The sequence below is a fragment of the Anas acuta genome, chromosome 4, assembly GCF_963932015.1.
Source record: "Anas acuta chromosome 4, bAnaAcu1.1, whole genome shotgun sequence".
Classification (NCBI taxonomy): domain Eukaryota; kingdom Metazoa; phylum Chordata; class Aves; order Anseriformes; family Anatidae; genus Anas; species Anas acuta.
Genome location: NC_088982.1, coordinates 70,841,646 through 70,858,679, shown reverse-complemented (window position 1 = coordinate 70,858,679; position 17,034 = coordinate 70,841,646). Strand labels below are relative to the sequence as shown.

The 17,034-nt window shown below is 40.4% G+C and overlaps 1 protein-coding gene across 8 annotated transcripts in view; it reads right to left on the bottom strand.

Moving 5' to 3' along the window:
- NPNT (nephronectin) overlaps positions 1-6,327 on the bottom strand; it is a 55,079-nt gene extending 48,752 nt beyond the window's left edge. For 4 of the 8 annotated variants that reach the window (XM_068681888.1, XM_068681890.1, XM_068681889.1 and 1 more), the window contains exons 1-2: positions 6,266-6,327; positions 4,893-5,021 (exon numbers count right to left, since the gene is read on the bottom strand). In XM_068681888.1, the coding sequence (XP_068537989.1) occupies positions 4,893-5,021; positions 6,266-6,312 (176 nt within the window). In that variant the 5' untranslated portion in view covers positions 6,313-6,327. Of the gene's footprint in view, positions 1-419; positions 690-4,892; positions 5,022-6,265 lie in introns of those variants that run through there. The other 4 variants (XM_068681892.1, XM_068681893.1, XM_068681894.1 and 1 more) reach the window with 4 other exon arrangements.
- Positions 6,328-17,034: the final 10,707 nt, after the last annotated feature.

Below are 17,034 nucleotides of genomic sequence, written 5' to 3'. Positions count from 1 at the left end.
GTGAGGACACACCGGAGCGAAGCAGCGGAGCAGAGCCGAGGGAGCAATGTTTGCAGAGGGTCCCAGCCCTGCTCGGAGCATCCCGCGCGGCGCCCCCGCTACACCTGACGCGGCTCGGCACCGGGCGCAGCCTCGCCAAGCCTTCCCTTTCACCTCGCTTCACGTTAAAACTTGAGCTGCGAGCCTCCTCCGCCTCTCGTTTCCAGTGCCTCGAGGCGTCAATAAAGCGATTTGATCTCCCCAGCACGCCAGGCGCTTCGGTTTTAATCCCGATTATGGGACGCGGGACGGGTTGGACGGAGGGAGCCCCCCGCCGCCATTTCGCACCCCGCCGGCCGGCTCCCCTCAGGGCTCCGGCTCCGGCTCGGCCGTGCCCGAGGCGCCTCCCGCTCGCCGCCCCGTGCCCTTGGGGCTCCTACCTTCTGTCAAACTCCCCGGCAGCCCCCAGGGAGAGGCAGGAGGCCAGCAGCAGCCGCAGGGAGAGCTCCATGGCCGGCGGGGCTCCCCGCCGCGCCGCCCCGGGACGGCGCCGCTGAGGGGACGGGGAGCGGGAGCGGCACCGTGAGGGGGCTCTGGCTGCCGCCGACCCCGGCCGGGCTGCGGAAAGCTGAGGAGCGGCGGCAGCGAGCCCCTGGGTGCGGAGGAGGCGCTGCTGAGGGGCGGCGGCGCCGCCCGCAGCCGGTGGGGGCGCCCGGTTTCGGGCCGCCCGCCTCCGGGCCGCCCGCCTCCACAGCCCGGCCCCGGGGACACCCGCACCCAGGGGGCTGAGGGAGGACGGGGAGAAAGGGGGTGGGTTGGGGACAAGTTGGTGATTTGGGGTCCTGAGGTGAGGCAGGCAGCCCCCCCCCCCCCCGGGAGCAGAGTCGGTGTGGGAAGGTTAAAGGGTAACGATGTGGTCTTCTTTTGCCCGCCTAAGTTCTCCTAGTAAAATGCTTTCCAAGAGAATTACAAGTTTGTGGTGTTTTGTTATGGCTTAAATACGTTTTGTAGCTCTCTGATGTTGGCATGTGACAGAGTCCCTGCCCCTGTCCCAACAAGCAACAAGTTTCCACATCACCCACACACCGCCACCAGCAGCGGTCACTCCAGCTGTGTGCTACACAAAAACCCTAAAATATGGCAGCCAGGTCCAGTTCATTTCTCTGAACTTCTGGGACTTACTGAGGGACACTTTTAAAGAACAACTTGTCACCAGCTTAGGGTCAAGGCTGCTCTGAAGTCTCTCTGATTAGAGACAGACGGGCCAACAGCTTGGACCACATTGCGGCAGTGGTTTTGATTTGTGCCCAAGTCAGGGCTAATAAGGCTCATCAGCTGTTCTCACAAAGGGTCAGGCTACAGCTCAGACCCCGAAAAGAAAGATCTTCCACTTCGTGCTGTACCACAAAGCCAAACCCTTTACAGAGCACTGAGATGCCCGCTTCCTGAAAGATGATTGCAGGCTTCAGGGTCCAGCTGGGAGTTCAGGTGGGAGTTCTGCTCAAAGCATTTTGCACCTTCAGAACACAGATATTTAAGCAACATGGAAACAGTACAGAACTTTTGCACAAAGTATGAATTGTGCTGGTGAGCTTTGTAAAATTATACCGTCTCTCAGAGCAGTTTTACCGCTTATTGCTGGTTTGCAGCAGAACGCCCTCCGCTCCTTCACTTAATCTTTGTCATCTTTTCAGGACCGTACTTTCCCTGTGCTAAGCTTTCTGTCCACAGTCTCAACCCAACACTGTTCAGACACAGGGAAAAAAAAAAACTGTCAAGAGCTGATGATTCTGCAAGATGCTTGTTACCTGTGCTTGGATAGCAAACCCCTGTGGAGGACTTAGCTAGAGACAAAAACTACAGCAGAGACCAAACTTTGTTCCCTTCATCCACATCAGGAGAAGCTGATAACCAAAGACTGAAGGCAATAACGCAGTAGCATTTGGGAAAGACAGGAGAGCATCTGGCTGAGATTAGATCCTTGCTGAAATATAGAGTTGATTTCCAGCTCTTGACTGATTGATTACATTTTTCCCCCACTCACATACGTGATGTGGGATCATCCCACAGCCCTTGCAGAATAAATTTATTGTCAAGATGTTATGGGCAAAAGGAATAAATCCTACATGTGACAGCCACAGGGATTTCTCTCTGGTACCAGCATCTGGTTGCATCTCTCCAACACACAGCAGGAAAATGCCCACAGATTACACTGCAACCAAATTCAGGACAGGTGCCTAAAACAACATTTCAACTTCATTGTGAATAAAGGTCTAGGGCAACCTGACACTTTCCCTCAAATGTCCAAAAGGACATGTCAAAGTCAAATCCATTCACACTACTCTGCATTTTGTAGTGGTACTTAAGTACTAAGCAACTTTTAAGCACATGCTGCTCCTTTAAAGCGCATATACTCACAAATGGTAATAAGATTGTTTAAATCTCTCCAGCCTGCACTCAGTATTTCAGATGTCCTCTGCAGTGTTTGGCACTCTTGTATGTTAATACTAGTGTGCTGGTCGGACGTGGTGCCTACTTCAATTAGGCATGTCTGCTGTTGGTTAACTTCTGCTGTCTTTACAATTTGTTTTGGAATATCAGCCTGAAAATAAAATAAAATAAATTACCAGATGCTGGAAGACCACATGTTACACTTCCATACCCATCAACGGGACTAATATCCAACCATTTATGAATTTATTTATTTTGGCAATGCTTTATCAATGTCAGGGGAGTTTTCTTAACAAGGTAAGATACACTACGTTAAGAGCAGAGGAAGAGTCTGATGCACTTTGTGATAAGAAAGCAGAAAGTAGAGAAATGCTCTGAAGAGTGGGGTTTGCTAGCCCTGCTGTAGGGATGGTAAAGGTGGTGGTAACAACCGCTGCTTCTGGAATGGTGAGCATTACTGTACAGTCATGCAAAGCATGCAGGAGTATGTTCAATATACCACACAGTAGAGTAGCTGGTATTTCTCCCCCCAAAGTACACCACAGTGTTAAACTTCATTACATAAGTTGCTTACAGCATTATTTAACTGCTACTATAAGTACCATCAACTAAGAAAGAATGTAAGCAACAAGAAACCCAGTTATAATTAAATGATGCTCACACAGGTTCATTTCATTAGAGAGAACTTCCTTCTATGCCAGGGAATTGTTCCACATGCACACCACTTTCTTTTAATTCAGTAGGAGTAGGCTGAATGTCCAGGCTGTCTCAGGGTTAAAAACTTCAGCTAAATAGAGGTTTCTAAGATATTCCTTGTGGATGGTTTTTCTTGGGGGGAATTTCTGGAATACTCTTTGGTATTGACTAGACAAGCAATATTAAGAAAAGAGAGCTGAAGAGATACCAGTGGTGGGTATTTTAGAATGACAAATACTGGTAGAGATGATGAATGGTAGAATATGGTTGATAGGACAAGTCATACAGAAGCAACTTCAAATTTCATCTTCATTGTTACAGGCAGCTGTAAATTAGACATAAATGCAATAGTAGCAGACACCACCTTCGGCCAATCTACGGTCAAGTAACTTTTCTTTGAGGGAGGCATTTGTTACCTCTAGCAAAATGTCCTTTTAAACATTAATTTCCTCTTTGGTGTCTTAAAATGCATTACAAATATTAATAAAGTCCTCTATTCAGCTGAATCAAGCAGTACTTTCTGTGACTCTCAGTTTACATAAGCAGACATTAAGGAACAGAAAGTGATGTTTCCCACAAATCAAGTCATCTGTCATCAAAGCAGAAATAGACCTCCTGTTTTCCAATTTCGTATTTAAACCACAAATCCATCATTCTGTCTAAGTATTCCAGCCTCATTGAGGCTAAGTTAACCACAAATACCACGCTATCCTACTCACTAAATCACACTATGACACATGTGTAAAATATGGCGTACTTAGTTTGTAGTTGATGGCATACATTATCGTATTCTCCACTTGTGATACTAAAACATGCCTACTTTTGGGAAAAAAAAAAAAAGGAAAAAAACAAACCAAGTCCAAATTATCTATGAAACTTTCGATGTCATTACTTTTCTTCTGGGTGATGAAATTCTGCTTTTCAACCAAATTTAACATTGTTAAGTATGATAAATACTTAATATACTTAAAAGTAGTATTTATTGAGTAATTATTATCTCAAGCATACACTAGGTGACAACCTCTGTCAGTGCCACCCTAATAAGAAAACTGTGAGGGATCAAGAAGATCCAGTAACTGCAGCTAAATCTAACTTGGTACTCTACCTCCTTCTTAGTAAACTTACCTAAAAGGGTAAAGTCATCAAAACTATCAAATGTTGTAGTACCAATTGCCTTCTGTACAGATCTTGCATCTTGTCTTATTAATTATTTGCTTTTTGAAACAGGCTTTTTCAACACATCCTTCTCATGTTTGTACAAAATCCTTCTTTAAAACTGTGAGTGGTATTTGTGTTGATGTTTCCTGCATTTCATTACAGTGTGAGCTGTACTTCTTCTCCCCTATAAATAAACAATTTTCTGTTCAAAGCCCAGTAAAATTCCTTATTCCCTTTTGTATATATCTTTTGAACATACAGCTACTTGATCAATTCTTTTATCAAAGGTGTTTTTCATTGAGGAAAAGAATTACAATCCCCCAAACTTAATGTTACCCTATTTATTAGGAATTTGTTCTACTTAGCCTCACTTGAAGCACCATGATTGAATACATCAAGTGCAGATTTTTCTCTGAGAGACATCTTCATCAGTACAGTGAGGGACAGCATAGCCAGCTTTACAAAATTATGGCAAACTGCCTGCACTGAGAGCAGCCTTGTGCACCCTGCTGCTCTCAGTAATGCTAGCAATGAATGGGATGCCACTGTTGGAGAACATGGGTTTGAGAAGTTTTGTGGTTTTTTTCGTGGACAAAACTACAGACTACCTTCCATTGATCCAGACTCGCAGGCTGTCACAAAAGGCAGAACTGGGATGAGTTCTGCATCCAAGAGAAACAATTGTGAACGCCTTCACAGACTGAGCAGAAAAACGTGCATATGACCTCTGATGCTGTCTGAAAAACAGAGGAAGAAAAGAAAGCGTTAGGAATCTGTTGAATAAATGATTGACACGCTATTTTGTTCCATCAGCACTGAATAAAATGCCTCCAACAGTACATTAGCATCGTTACTGCCTGCTCCAGGTGGGTCAGCTCTCATCCACTGCTGTAGTTCAGTCAGCCTTTGGGAAAGCCATCACAACAAACCAGCTGGGCTCAGTGATAAGGATGCAGGGCTGTTTCCTAAGGGGTATAGCTTTGTCATACTTCTGTAAAGGGGTTTTCCAAACAATCTTTGTAAGGCCCTACTGTTCCCTTAATATGATGAATTCAACACAACTCCTATAGCTTTATGGCCTGTTTTGCAAATTGTACTACAGCTCCCCAGAGAATCATAAAATATCCTAAGTTGGAAGGGACCCATAAAGGTCATCAAGTCCAGCTCCTGGCACCACACAGGTCTACCCAAAAATTCAGACCACATGACTAAGAGCACAGTCTGAATGCTTCTTAAACCCCGGCAGGCTTGGTGCTGTGACTACATCCCTGAGGAGCCTGTTCCAGTGCGCGACCACCCTCTTGGTGAAGAAACTTTCCCTGATATCCATGTCCAGTTTTGAACTCTGCAGCCAATGCCTGACACTGTTTCCTTTCCTCTGGAAACCAAACACTTCAATGCAAGATAACTTCCATGCATCACTAATGCATCATCACCCAAATCATTTCGTTATCACCTCTATGGGCTGTATGTATGCATACCTGGTGGTCAAAATGAGAAGAAAACTGAGGCACAAGTGAGCTGTTTAGGATGATAAGCAATTAACAAAAAATATTACTTACACAGTAAAAAAACACACACAGTCTGGAACACCCCTAATCAACAGTTTACTGCCTTTTTCATGGGCATGAAGTGGATAAAAACTTTCTGTTTAACAATATTAAAGGTTGCTGACAGATTCTTAAAGAAAAAGCAAAAATCAAGTCATCAAATTACTATCTATAACAAAGTAAAAATATAAAGAATAGCACAACGGGAGAAGAGTCACAGATGTCCTACAGAAGAAAACAATAAAAAAGCTGTGAGGAATCCCAAAACCACAAGGACGTGAGATGAAACCAAACTTAACCTCACACTTTCTGCTGTAACTTTAACAAAAGAAAAAGGCAATGTTAACTGATGGGATCTCCATGAAGACATGTTCTCAACCACAGTTCTAATGTAAGCTAATTTAAATCAAGCAGGCTGTTTTGTAGGTTACCTGAAATAATCACAGACTTGAGTTTTCTCTTTCTGCTCAACCTTCATGTGTCCAGACTGCAAGCTATGGCTTCTTCGACTGCTTAAGAATTTTAACATAAAAGAACAGCCATACATCAGCCTGAGAAGTTATCAGAATCATCTTTTGGACAAAAGAAGAAAATGAAATCAATCTGGCACAGCATGGATTCAATTGATTCTGCCCATGAAATACACTCCTAACAGCAAGAAATACAGTGGTAGATGCAGAACCAGAAGGAAATGATTTACAGTAGCCTAAGAAAACAGCCTTGACTACCACGCTGTTTTTATAACTTTGTTTTTCTTCATGTCTTAGACTCATTGCCAATATCAGGAAGGGAAAAAAAAAAAGTTGCAGACACATACACTAATACAGGTATGCTGCCTGACAACGCCTTTCCAGGGAAAAAGTGATCAAGCACTATTTGCATCTGATTCTTGGGATTGTTTTTCTTTTTTCATACTGAACCTGAATTGCTGTGTACACTTCGGTAAAGATGGAATAAATTAGGTTAAAATATATATATCACTCTGGGTCCTGGCATTCCTTCTGTTTCAGTTGGTTTCAGGCGTTGCAACTTCACTTGCCTGAGCTGTAGCTATGTAGCGAGATGCATTTTCTCATACTGGTTGCTGATAAATCAACTTAGACCTACCGACCTGAAGGCGTTTACATTGCTGTTCTCCAGAAAAAAATGGGCTTGTCTAATTCATTGAATTGCTTACTTAATTTCCATCTTGTTTTGCCATACAGATAATTCCTAGTACATTCTGAGATGTGGGGCAAGTGGGGGCAGTAGGCAGGAAAACCTATTATAGCTAGTCAAAGGGAAAGCTTTCAGGTAATTACAGTGACAATTGACCAAGCTCCTCTGTTCAACTGTATGCAACTGCAGTCTCCAAAAGAACTTTTAACGGTTCAAGTAAGATGGATAGTCAATAATTTCTACTGCTGTTTCACAGAATGGTGGAGGATGGAAGGGACTTCTTGAGGTCATCTGGTTCAAACCCCCTGCTCTGGCATTGCTGCATAGGTCTGCTTGCCTGGGTCCATGTTTGGAGAGCTTTTGAGCATCTCCAAGAAAGGAGACTTCACTACCTCTGTTGTGTCACTGCTCAGTCACCACCTTCGTAGATTTAAAAAAAAAATAATAATAATAATAAAAATATAGTTTCCTGACGGTCACACAGTACCACCTGCATTTCAGTTTGTGCCCATTTCCTCCCGTCCTGTCACTGGGCACCACTGAAAAGAGCTTGGCTCTGTCCTCCCTGCATCCTCCCTGCTCTCATTTGGGCTGTCATTTTTCATTCAGCTGTAACTACTTAAATACCATGGAGACGCCTTTCAAAACCCATCAAATACAAGCAGAAAAACCCCAGCAGCTGTTGGGCAGCTGCCCCTGCCAGCATACAACCTCAACAGAGCCTAGGACAGTGGATGCAGCTCTGCAAGTCCCATGCTGCAGGGAATGCCCCAAGGCTGGGAGAGGTTTTCTTTCCTGCAGGAGGCGTGTGGATGCTGACGAGCTGCACCACCAAGTGGAAGAGTTACCACAAAGTCAGCAATTTGTGCCATATCAGAGGCAATGAAAGAGACAGACAGGATCCTCTAGGATATAAAAGAGCTTCAAGAGCCCCAGACCCCAAGTGCAGTGGAGATAGGCAGAGCCTATCCCTCACGTAAGATAAATAGTTCAATATTATGTCAGCAAAGGTTTTTAAATGGTAATGGACTGGGACAATCCTGGGTCAGGTCCCCAGATTCTGTAAAATACATAGCTCTACTAACCTCAGTGGAACTAACCATTTTTATTATTAAAGTTTTCATATGTTTTAAGTCAAAACCAAAACAAGATCCAATAGAAGTACAATCTAGCAACAGTTGCATACAGCACGTGGCTGGTATGATGATTATTGTATAGCTGCTGCAAGCCTTTTAATGCCTTTGAGCATTACAGGGTTTATTTGTGGTTTTCATTAGGTAGGATGTGAGAGACTTCAAAATGTCCATGGAATTCCTGTCTTCAGTATAGACTATGAGAGACAAGAGGATGCAAAAGATTTACAATGGGTTTAAGTGCTCAGTATGAAAGGAAATGAAGCAGTTTCTGGGTTATCTACAGGTCTGGTAAACAGTTACTGACTGCTACAACACTGCAGTAACATTCAAATTTACTTTGTAGTATGTTTTTGAAGCTGTATACTCAAAAACAGTAACTAAACAACACTTCTGAACATTTCCACAGGTTTTTATTAATACTTTTTGAGAGGAGACAATAAATTTGGGGCTCAGTTTTAACATACAATTGGACACGTGCCTCAACCGTCTAAACGAGCCAACATTCTCCTTAACTGAGATTTCCATAAGCCAGAGAAGTACAGTAGCTCTGCCTGAGATGGACCAGGAACTGCAGACTAAGTTTTTTTCATCAGCAATAAAGGTATCCTGCAGTAGGAAAAGTGAGAAAATTTCAGGGACGGAAAACAAAATTTTTGACTGCTTGCGTGAAAGGAGAGAGAAAACCTAAGAAACAGGCTGGAGCAAATCTGCTGACAGTTTTTAGATCTGGCTTGCAGACCACATCAAAATGTTCTAGGACAAGCGAAAAAAAAGTCCAAATTTAGAGGGCCCTGTAAAGCTTTAAATAGCAGAATCCACAGGTAACAGAATTAATGACATAATTAATGGACAGGCAGAAGATGGAGCTAGCACAAAGGGGTAAGAGTTGAATTCTGCCACATTTAAGAAAGTGTTTTCTTCCTCGTCTCTTGAACAAAAAAGTATTTTGTTCTTGTCTCTTTACTTCTAATACACAAATAACTGACTGGTAACCGTGCTTGCTCAAGTAGGGGAAATATTACAGCTGGAAGACAGAGAAAAGTGCCTATAAAAAGCTCTACCTTCTTTCAAGAACTATAACCTAAAATACTCTAAAATATTTTGCAATGATCTGAATTGTGTAACTGTTAACCTTCAAACTCACAAACTGCCAGCTCTCCATGGCAGAGGGAAGCTATAGAGATAAATGAGCTGTCATTTTTCCTGTGAGTGCAGATAAAGAATGTCAGCTGCCCACAAGAAAATTAGACTGGCAAGCTTGCATAGGTCTCAGTTGCTGCTTTTAATGAAGCTAAAAGCAGTGACCATATAAAGAAAAAAGGAACACATTTAAAGCATCTTAAATCAGGAAGCAATCAAATTAAGTCCACTTAAAACATCAGATTTGTTTGTACTGTATATGACATTAAAAATGCTAATCTCTGGTTCTTGGCTCCCAGAAGGTCACCATTTTAGGGCTCAAACCAAGAAATAATCGAGTCCAAACCTAGCTGTATTGAACTTTTAGTTCATTTACTTTATGGATCGTTTCTCCAACATCAACAGCATTGCTGACTTGAATAAAAAGTGAGGTGTGCGCACATTTGTAGGACCATTCTACACATCATATGCAAACCCAAAGAACACTGCATCAGTGCACTACAAAGATGTTTCATTAAGCAGATAGGTCATGGAGATACTACAGAGTCCTCCTGCATGTAGGAACCTGATTTTCTCACTCTGACTGCACAACGGGCTCTTAAGTTCATTTTGGAATTAAACTAGCATCTCCTGGTCTGGGTTATTTCTTTCTATTCAGCTTCAAGGGTGACAACTTCAGCTTCAGATTGCTTGGTTCAAAACAGAAAATTACTAAACAAAGAAAGGTATTTTTTTTAACCTTCCTTAATATGTGGAAAATGCACATAGGGGAGACGGACAGCACTTACAGAAACCCTGCTATGCTTCAGGTAAGGCAAGAGTCTAGTAGATTTGATCGTCTAGGCACAGAAGTGCCACTGTTCTAACAGAGCCTGAGAGCAATAGCTAACAATTTCCTCTATCTGCTTTCTGCACTGCATTGACTCCTCTCTGTAGATGGAGGCAGGTATTCAATCACAACGATTTTGTGCACACGTATGCCTATATTTTCATGGTTAACAGATGATCTTGAAAAAGACAAAAGCATTTTTCAAGATCAGATGCACAAGACTGACTATCCTGAAAAAAATTTCAACTAAATTTTCTGGTGATACAGCAGCAAGTTCTGAATTAGGATGCAGAGTGGAGCTGCGTTAACCTCACAGCTTAAATATTCCCTCTTCTTTCAAGCAAGGTTATTGCTAACATTGAATGAATTGCAGGAGTGACATCCTCCAGACTGACAGTATACATGTCAATAGTATTTATTCTTGTAACAGGAGCTGTTATATTTACTAATTGTGTACAGATATCCTGCTAACATAAGATTATCAGGAGCTGAAATTGGAAATTCTCCCCGTAAGGATTATTCAGCTGGAGCATGTTTTATTTTTGAGGGCCTTTTGGTATTTATTACAGAGCATATAAAAGTAATCCAATTGTAATAAAGATTCAGAAACTAACTGAAGGTTTCAAATTGCATAATTGCTTTAAATCACTTTTAAAAAGTTTCTCTTCCAGATTCCTACTTTGAACATGAAATGTTACTCCAACACGGATGAGACATCAATTTATAACCAAATGTTTGTGTGTAATGGTCAAATGCAAAAAAGAGGAATTAAATGTTTATTTTAGTCTTGATTTTCATCCAGTACCTTGGGTAATTTATCCTGAAATTCTAATTATATCTCCCAATACAAGCACTGCAAATATGAAAACTGGGAGAAAAATATATTTGCTAGAGCTTTTTTCCTCTGCTTTTTCCAAAGTAAAGAGATGGTTGCGGTCGAATTACTTAATGAAAAGAATTCAGTGTGTCAGCAATCATCCTCACAAAGAAAACATGGCCATTTACAGTATTGTTTAACTATTTCTATAGTCGGTGACCACATTAAACGGGTATTTGAATAGGAACACGCCAGATTAATAAAAACAACCTTCATGGTGCCAAGCATTAGCTATTTCTACGAAATTAGCTAAAAGCATGCAAAACCAGTGTGCAAAAATACATACACCTACTACGACTCCTGGCCTCAGAGGCAACTTATGTGATTTTGTTTAAGAAAGCAATGTCAGTCAGATAGACCAGGAGTTACCAGCTCATGTCAACCAAGCAATACATACGCGTTATACCTCAGGAAACGTAACACAGCATAAGCATGAAATCAAGTATCTGTTCATGAAAGAAATAAAGTTGAAAGAATAAAAATTGATTTTAAGGAATCTCTGGAGACCTCAGGTGAAAGGAAGGCACCCGGGATTTGCATCAGGGATTCAGATCTTTGGTTCTTCTGGTTGCCAATACTGGTCCAGACTGGAGGCCTCCGAGAAAGGAGCGACAGTGTTGTTAAACAAGCAGCAGTTCTCTCAAAGTTGCTGGCCTAAGTTCTAAAACATGAGGTTTCCATCCCCCATGATCCTTCACTATTGTCTATTTTAACTATGGATAACTTCATTATAAAAAAGAAAAAAAAAAAAGCTATTTAAAGCCCTGACTTAAATCTTGGCTCGGTGAGTCTGTGATGGGGAATTCCACTGGCTAAGCAGAGATGCCACAAAGAAACACACACATTATAAAAACTCTTACCTCAAAACTTGCAAACTTACTGGTACTCTCACAGCTCTACACTAAGCCCTGAATTGGTTACATTACCCTAGACCACCACTTTTGTATTTTCTTTGGAAAACAATACAATTCTTTGTATGTAAGATGTTAAAATCAGCTACATGATTTTCTTGACATCCTGCATGTGTTTAGTATGTATTTTTATATAAACTTAATGCAACCAAGTAGTAGGTCAGCTTGTCATCAAAAAAAAAAAACAAAACACACACAAAGGCAAACAAACAAACAAACAAAAAAAAACACAGGCAGCTCTTACATCTATCAGTTCAAAAAGCCATAGGTATCCCAGAAATGGTCCACAGTCCAGGAAATACCAGATGAAAAACCTCTCTAGAAACAGGCGGAGGGGAGGAGAGGGAGTGAAACAAAATTGCTAGAGGGAGTGAGTTCCACAGCTGGAGTATCTCAAATAACCATCCTCCATTCAGCTCACCCTTCCCTTTCCACTTTTACACCCCACTGCTCCTCTCCACATGCTTGCACCAAACGTACCCTGGCTGTCTTGAAAATATTAAGCTAAAACATCTGATAAAAATCAGATGTTCTTCAGTGGCATAGCTACTCTGTGGTGGTTTTTTTTAGTGGTGTTGTTTGTTATTTTTTTTGAATGAGTAAATTAAAAGTGAATTCTAGACTTGTTCATGTTTATTTCATACACCAGAAAATTTAATTTCCTCCAGGTTTAACATTTCCCATCATACCGTAGCCACAACCTGTCTCCCCTTCTTTGAAGTTGTTCTGTAACCCATGCAAGTCTCTAGGACTAGCTGGGATGCATCTGAGAGTATTGAGAGGCTGGCTGAAATCTTCACGAGGCTGCTCTTTGACAGGTTGTGAAGCCAGCAGAGGGCTGGCTTCCCCAATGACTTCAGAAAGACAGTTCTTACAGCAAGAAGGACAACACAAGCAGCTCCAGGCAGGTCACCCTCACTTCCCTCCCTGGGAAAATTATGGAGCAAGGCCTCTTGGAAGCCTTCAAACCTGCCAAGTCAATCCTTTCCATTTAACTTCGTAGCCTCCTTAAACAACAGGTATCGTCTTTCAGTACAAGTCTAAAAGCACCAAAATTCTCTCTCCCTTTTCTTACCTGCAGCATTACTTTAGGAACAACAGTTCTGGCATATCAATCCTTAACCATTCCAAAATAGCTGCCCAGTACACCTCGAACTGGAGCCATGCCAAGGTCTCTGATATGCTACTGTGTTGGGGTCAAGAAAATTACTGAAATCCTAAGGAAAAGAAAAAACACAAACTGGGAAACGCATCAAAATCTGGGCATCATGACAATGCTGGGGATAAAGGAAAGCTAACTTAAGTTTTCTGTCCTATGGCAAAGATGAACTTACTCTCACATTGTTTTATCTAGATCTGCCTTTTCCTCTTTGTTGTTTTCACATTATGAAGCTGACTTCGACTCTTCTGTCCATTACTGGGCGGCTGCATCTCTTTAATATAGAAGAGAATTATATTGCAATATTTGAAAGCGTTTGAACTCTAAATACAGGGTGATATCCATAACAGTTCATAGTAACTTTATCTTCATAAATTTGGAAATAAATTTCTTTCAAAACCCTCCATTTTTAGTTATGTTAAATTACATTTATGGTTACAAATGCAGCAAAAGCAACCAAACTCTCATAAAAATGTTAAAAATTACAACAATGACATACTAGAATAAAGGGCACTAAGTACACCAGCATGTTATTTTAAATTGACACTTTAATGCTCAGAAAAAGCTGTTAACAATTAAAAATATGCACGGAATGCTGCTCCAACACACCCAGAGTAACAATCCGGGTTAGAAAGCTAGCACTAAAAGAGGGGGGAGAAATAAAAACGAGTGCTATGATAGCACATTAAGAGAAAGATAAAGTGATAATTACTTAGGACTGAAAGAAGTGTAAGCATTTTAATGTGAACTAATGCTTTTGATGAATTAGAATTCACAGAAATATTAATAACACTTTCTAAAATTAGACCTTGGCTTCAGCATATGAAAGAAACACAGCTAAGAAGTGAAAATGCCTTTTTGTCTGTATGCTGAATCTATTTCTAATCCTTTTAACACTAGCCTGCAGTGGTTTACCCAAATTTTACAACCACATATATAACAACATAATTATTGAAATTATTTTAGTTCTCACATACATAAGATTCTCCTGACTTCAAACTCATTTAGTTGCACTCTGATTCTGAAGACATGCATAACACAGATTTTTTTCTAAGTTTCAATAAATGTAACTCAATCTTCAGCAATTTACTAATACCATATTGGGCACCAGTGTTAACAAATGGATTTCAAACTCAAAGATGCCCATGGAAAAGAAAGGATAATTTAAAAAAAGGCAGTATCAGCCGTGATACAAATTGGCAAAAGTTTTTTCTGTGCTCCCATGTACTTGCTGTGAATTAAACAAACCATAGGTGGCAGAGAATTGTGTGGGTACAGCAGATTTGAAAAGGTGAACAAATGACATCGTGCTGATGTGATATCACCACATCAGCAGCAGCATCCAACATTCAGATTTGTTAAGTGAAAAACAGTAAAGGTTGGTCTCAGCAAGTGGCTTATCCACGTATTTTGATTAGGATGTGGCTCAATTTTTATTTTTATTTTTTAACATTTTTGTGGTAGATCTGATAAAACTGGACATCTTACATGGTTTTGGCCCATATACACGTGCAGCATCTCATGCCCATTAAATGCTTCCTTAGTGCTAAAATAATCATGTATCCATTGCAAACATGCTTCCTATTGGACTGGGACACTTGGTACACCTCTTCAGGACATCATTGCTTTATTATGCATTGGTACTTACATAAACTATGACCCATGCCACTTGCACGTCTTCTCTGCTCTGCAACTACCAGCTCTATTGGTCTGTGAAAGAACAAAGAGCTCACACTGAATAATTTTCTTCAAGTTCTGCATTCTGGGCCCGTTTTCTGTTCTGCTGTGTGAATGTCTACTTCAGCAGCTTAGAGAATTGCAAAAGATTTCTGCTGTTTTTCAAATCCAATACATGTGAAATAGATCAAGAGCTTTTCATTGGGATGTCACAACTCCAGTATAGTATACAGATTCTATTAGCCAAATCTCAGTAAACCTCAGAACATCATTTCAACCCCCCCGAAAAAAAGATTAATATTAGCATATGAAACTAGCTCAAATATTCTTAAAATAGAAGCCTCTTAAAACTTTTCAAATACCCACAACAGTGAGGTCTAAATATAGAAAGGTCTCAGTACATAAAAATAATAACTCAGGTATCATGCACGTTAAAGTCAGCGGATGAAAATCTATTGTCTTGGAGATGCATCATGGAGAGTTACCATCTTCAGCACAGCCGTGCCTTCAGCCCTCATGTATCTTGAGTAAGTGTCATCCTAACGCTTAAAATTCAAGGGAACTCTTTCACTCAAGGAAGAAAGATCAATTTATCACAATCAATGTGATAGTAAAACTGCTGGAGCAATCTACCAGGCAAAAACAGAGGCAGTGTCACCTCCTGGAAATAAGATTTAATGTACGAGCACTGGAGGCACACTTACTCTTGAGCTGTCACCAATAAACAAGACTAATTCAAAGTAAATTTCATTTGACATATCAGGTTCATATTTCTACATGATACTGAAAAGCTTTTTCCTTTAAAAAAATATACAGATTATTGCTAAAATTAATATTTATATTCTTTATTAGTATAGCTGTATCATTCAGCAGACCTGTTTCAATGGCTTCATCACAGCTGATGCTGTACGAACTTATGAAAGACCAGCAACTCTCAGGTGAAACAGTCTGAAGGGAAAAGAGCGCAGCATTAGCAATAATTTCATCTCTAAAATCAACTGATTATTTAATCAGTTAATGAGGAAACCTCCAATAGTATCACTCGCTTTGCAAAAACTGAAGAGTTCCACAAGCACCGCTGAAAAAAAAAAAGCGAGAAATTCGAACAGTCAAGTAAAATAATTTCGAGTCACAAGTTAGGAAACATCACTCGACACATATAAAGTATAAAAATTGTTCTGTTTTCACTCAGAAATGTCCTGAGTGATTCGTTATACAACTAGCCTAAATACTTCTTACACACAAGGCTTATCAGAGGAATTTTGAAAGTCTAGGTGTCTCCCAAATTCACTTTTAGAAGAGTGCACAACAAGACACTTCATTATTCGTTTAATTTATGTGTGAATAAAAGCTAGAAACAAAGAAAATGAACTTAGTTTCAGTTTTACCATTTGCATATAATCACAATATATTATTCATTTAGGAAATGCAATGTATTTTAATGATAGTTGTAGGAAGCTGAAGTTTGCTAAGAAACAGCCACTGAACTGAAAGCATGACAGGTAGTTTAAATGCAAGTCTGAGCACAGAAAGTTCTGAGATCGGCTTCCTTTTATTGAAGAGGCATATAACATTTTTTGACACCAGGCATCAGTAACATTTTTGACGCCAGATACGTATGCAGGTACATGCTTGATATCTTGTCCCACCAATACACCTTTTTTTTACAAAAAAAAAAAAAAAAGTAATAAAAGTGACAGGAGCTTAGACTGAGACTGTACATGAGGAGTCTGGTATGACAGTCAAATGCTCCTAGGCAAAAACACTGAAAGCAGTACCTGAGAAGGCTTAAAGGAAAATTTGAATTGTGCTTCCTGCAGACAAATACACTATTTAGTCTGAGTGCCTAAACCAACACTTCAGACATTCTGTTATCTTTTGCTAAGTAATGCTCCTCTAGCTTTTTTTTTTTCTTGATAGTGTCTAGCCAAACGATTATCCATGTAAACTCAAAATCAACTGTATGGCATTTTGCTGCAGATTACTTAGAGCCCACAAACTTAAATAGGCATATACACGATCACATGGTTCTTTCTAAATATTCAATGAAAACATCAACATAGAATGTTACCTAGGAATGCACCAATAAAAAAAAAAAAAAATCTGATTAGCATTGCCTTTCCAAACTACAGATCCACCAGGCAGCTGAAAATCAAGCAACAGAAACAGAAAACAACCATCTAAGATTTATGTTGACCTTCTGAATTAAGCATTTTATGTGCATCTTGGCAAGAACAATAGATGGGTAATACTGACAACGTGTAACTTTAATTTAAATAAAAAAGACTGGTTTAGCATAGTAATAACACCATA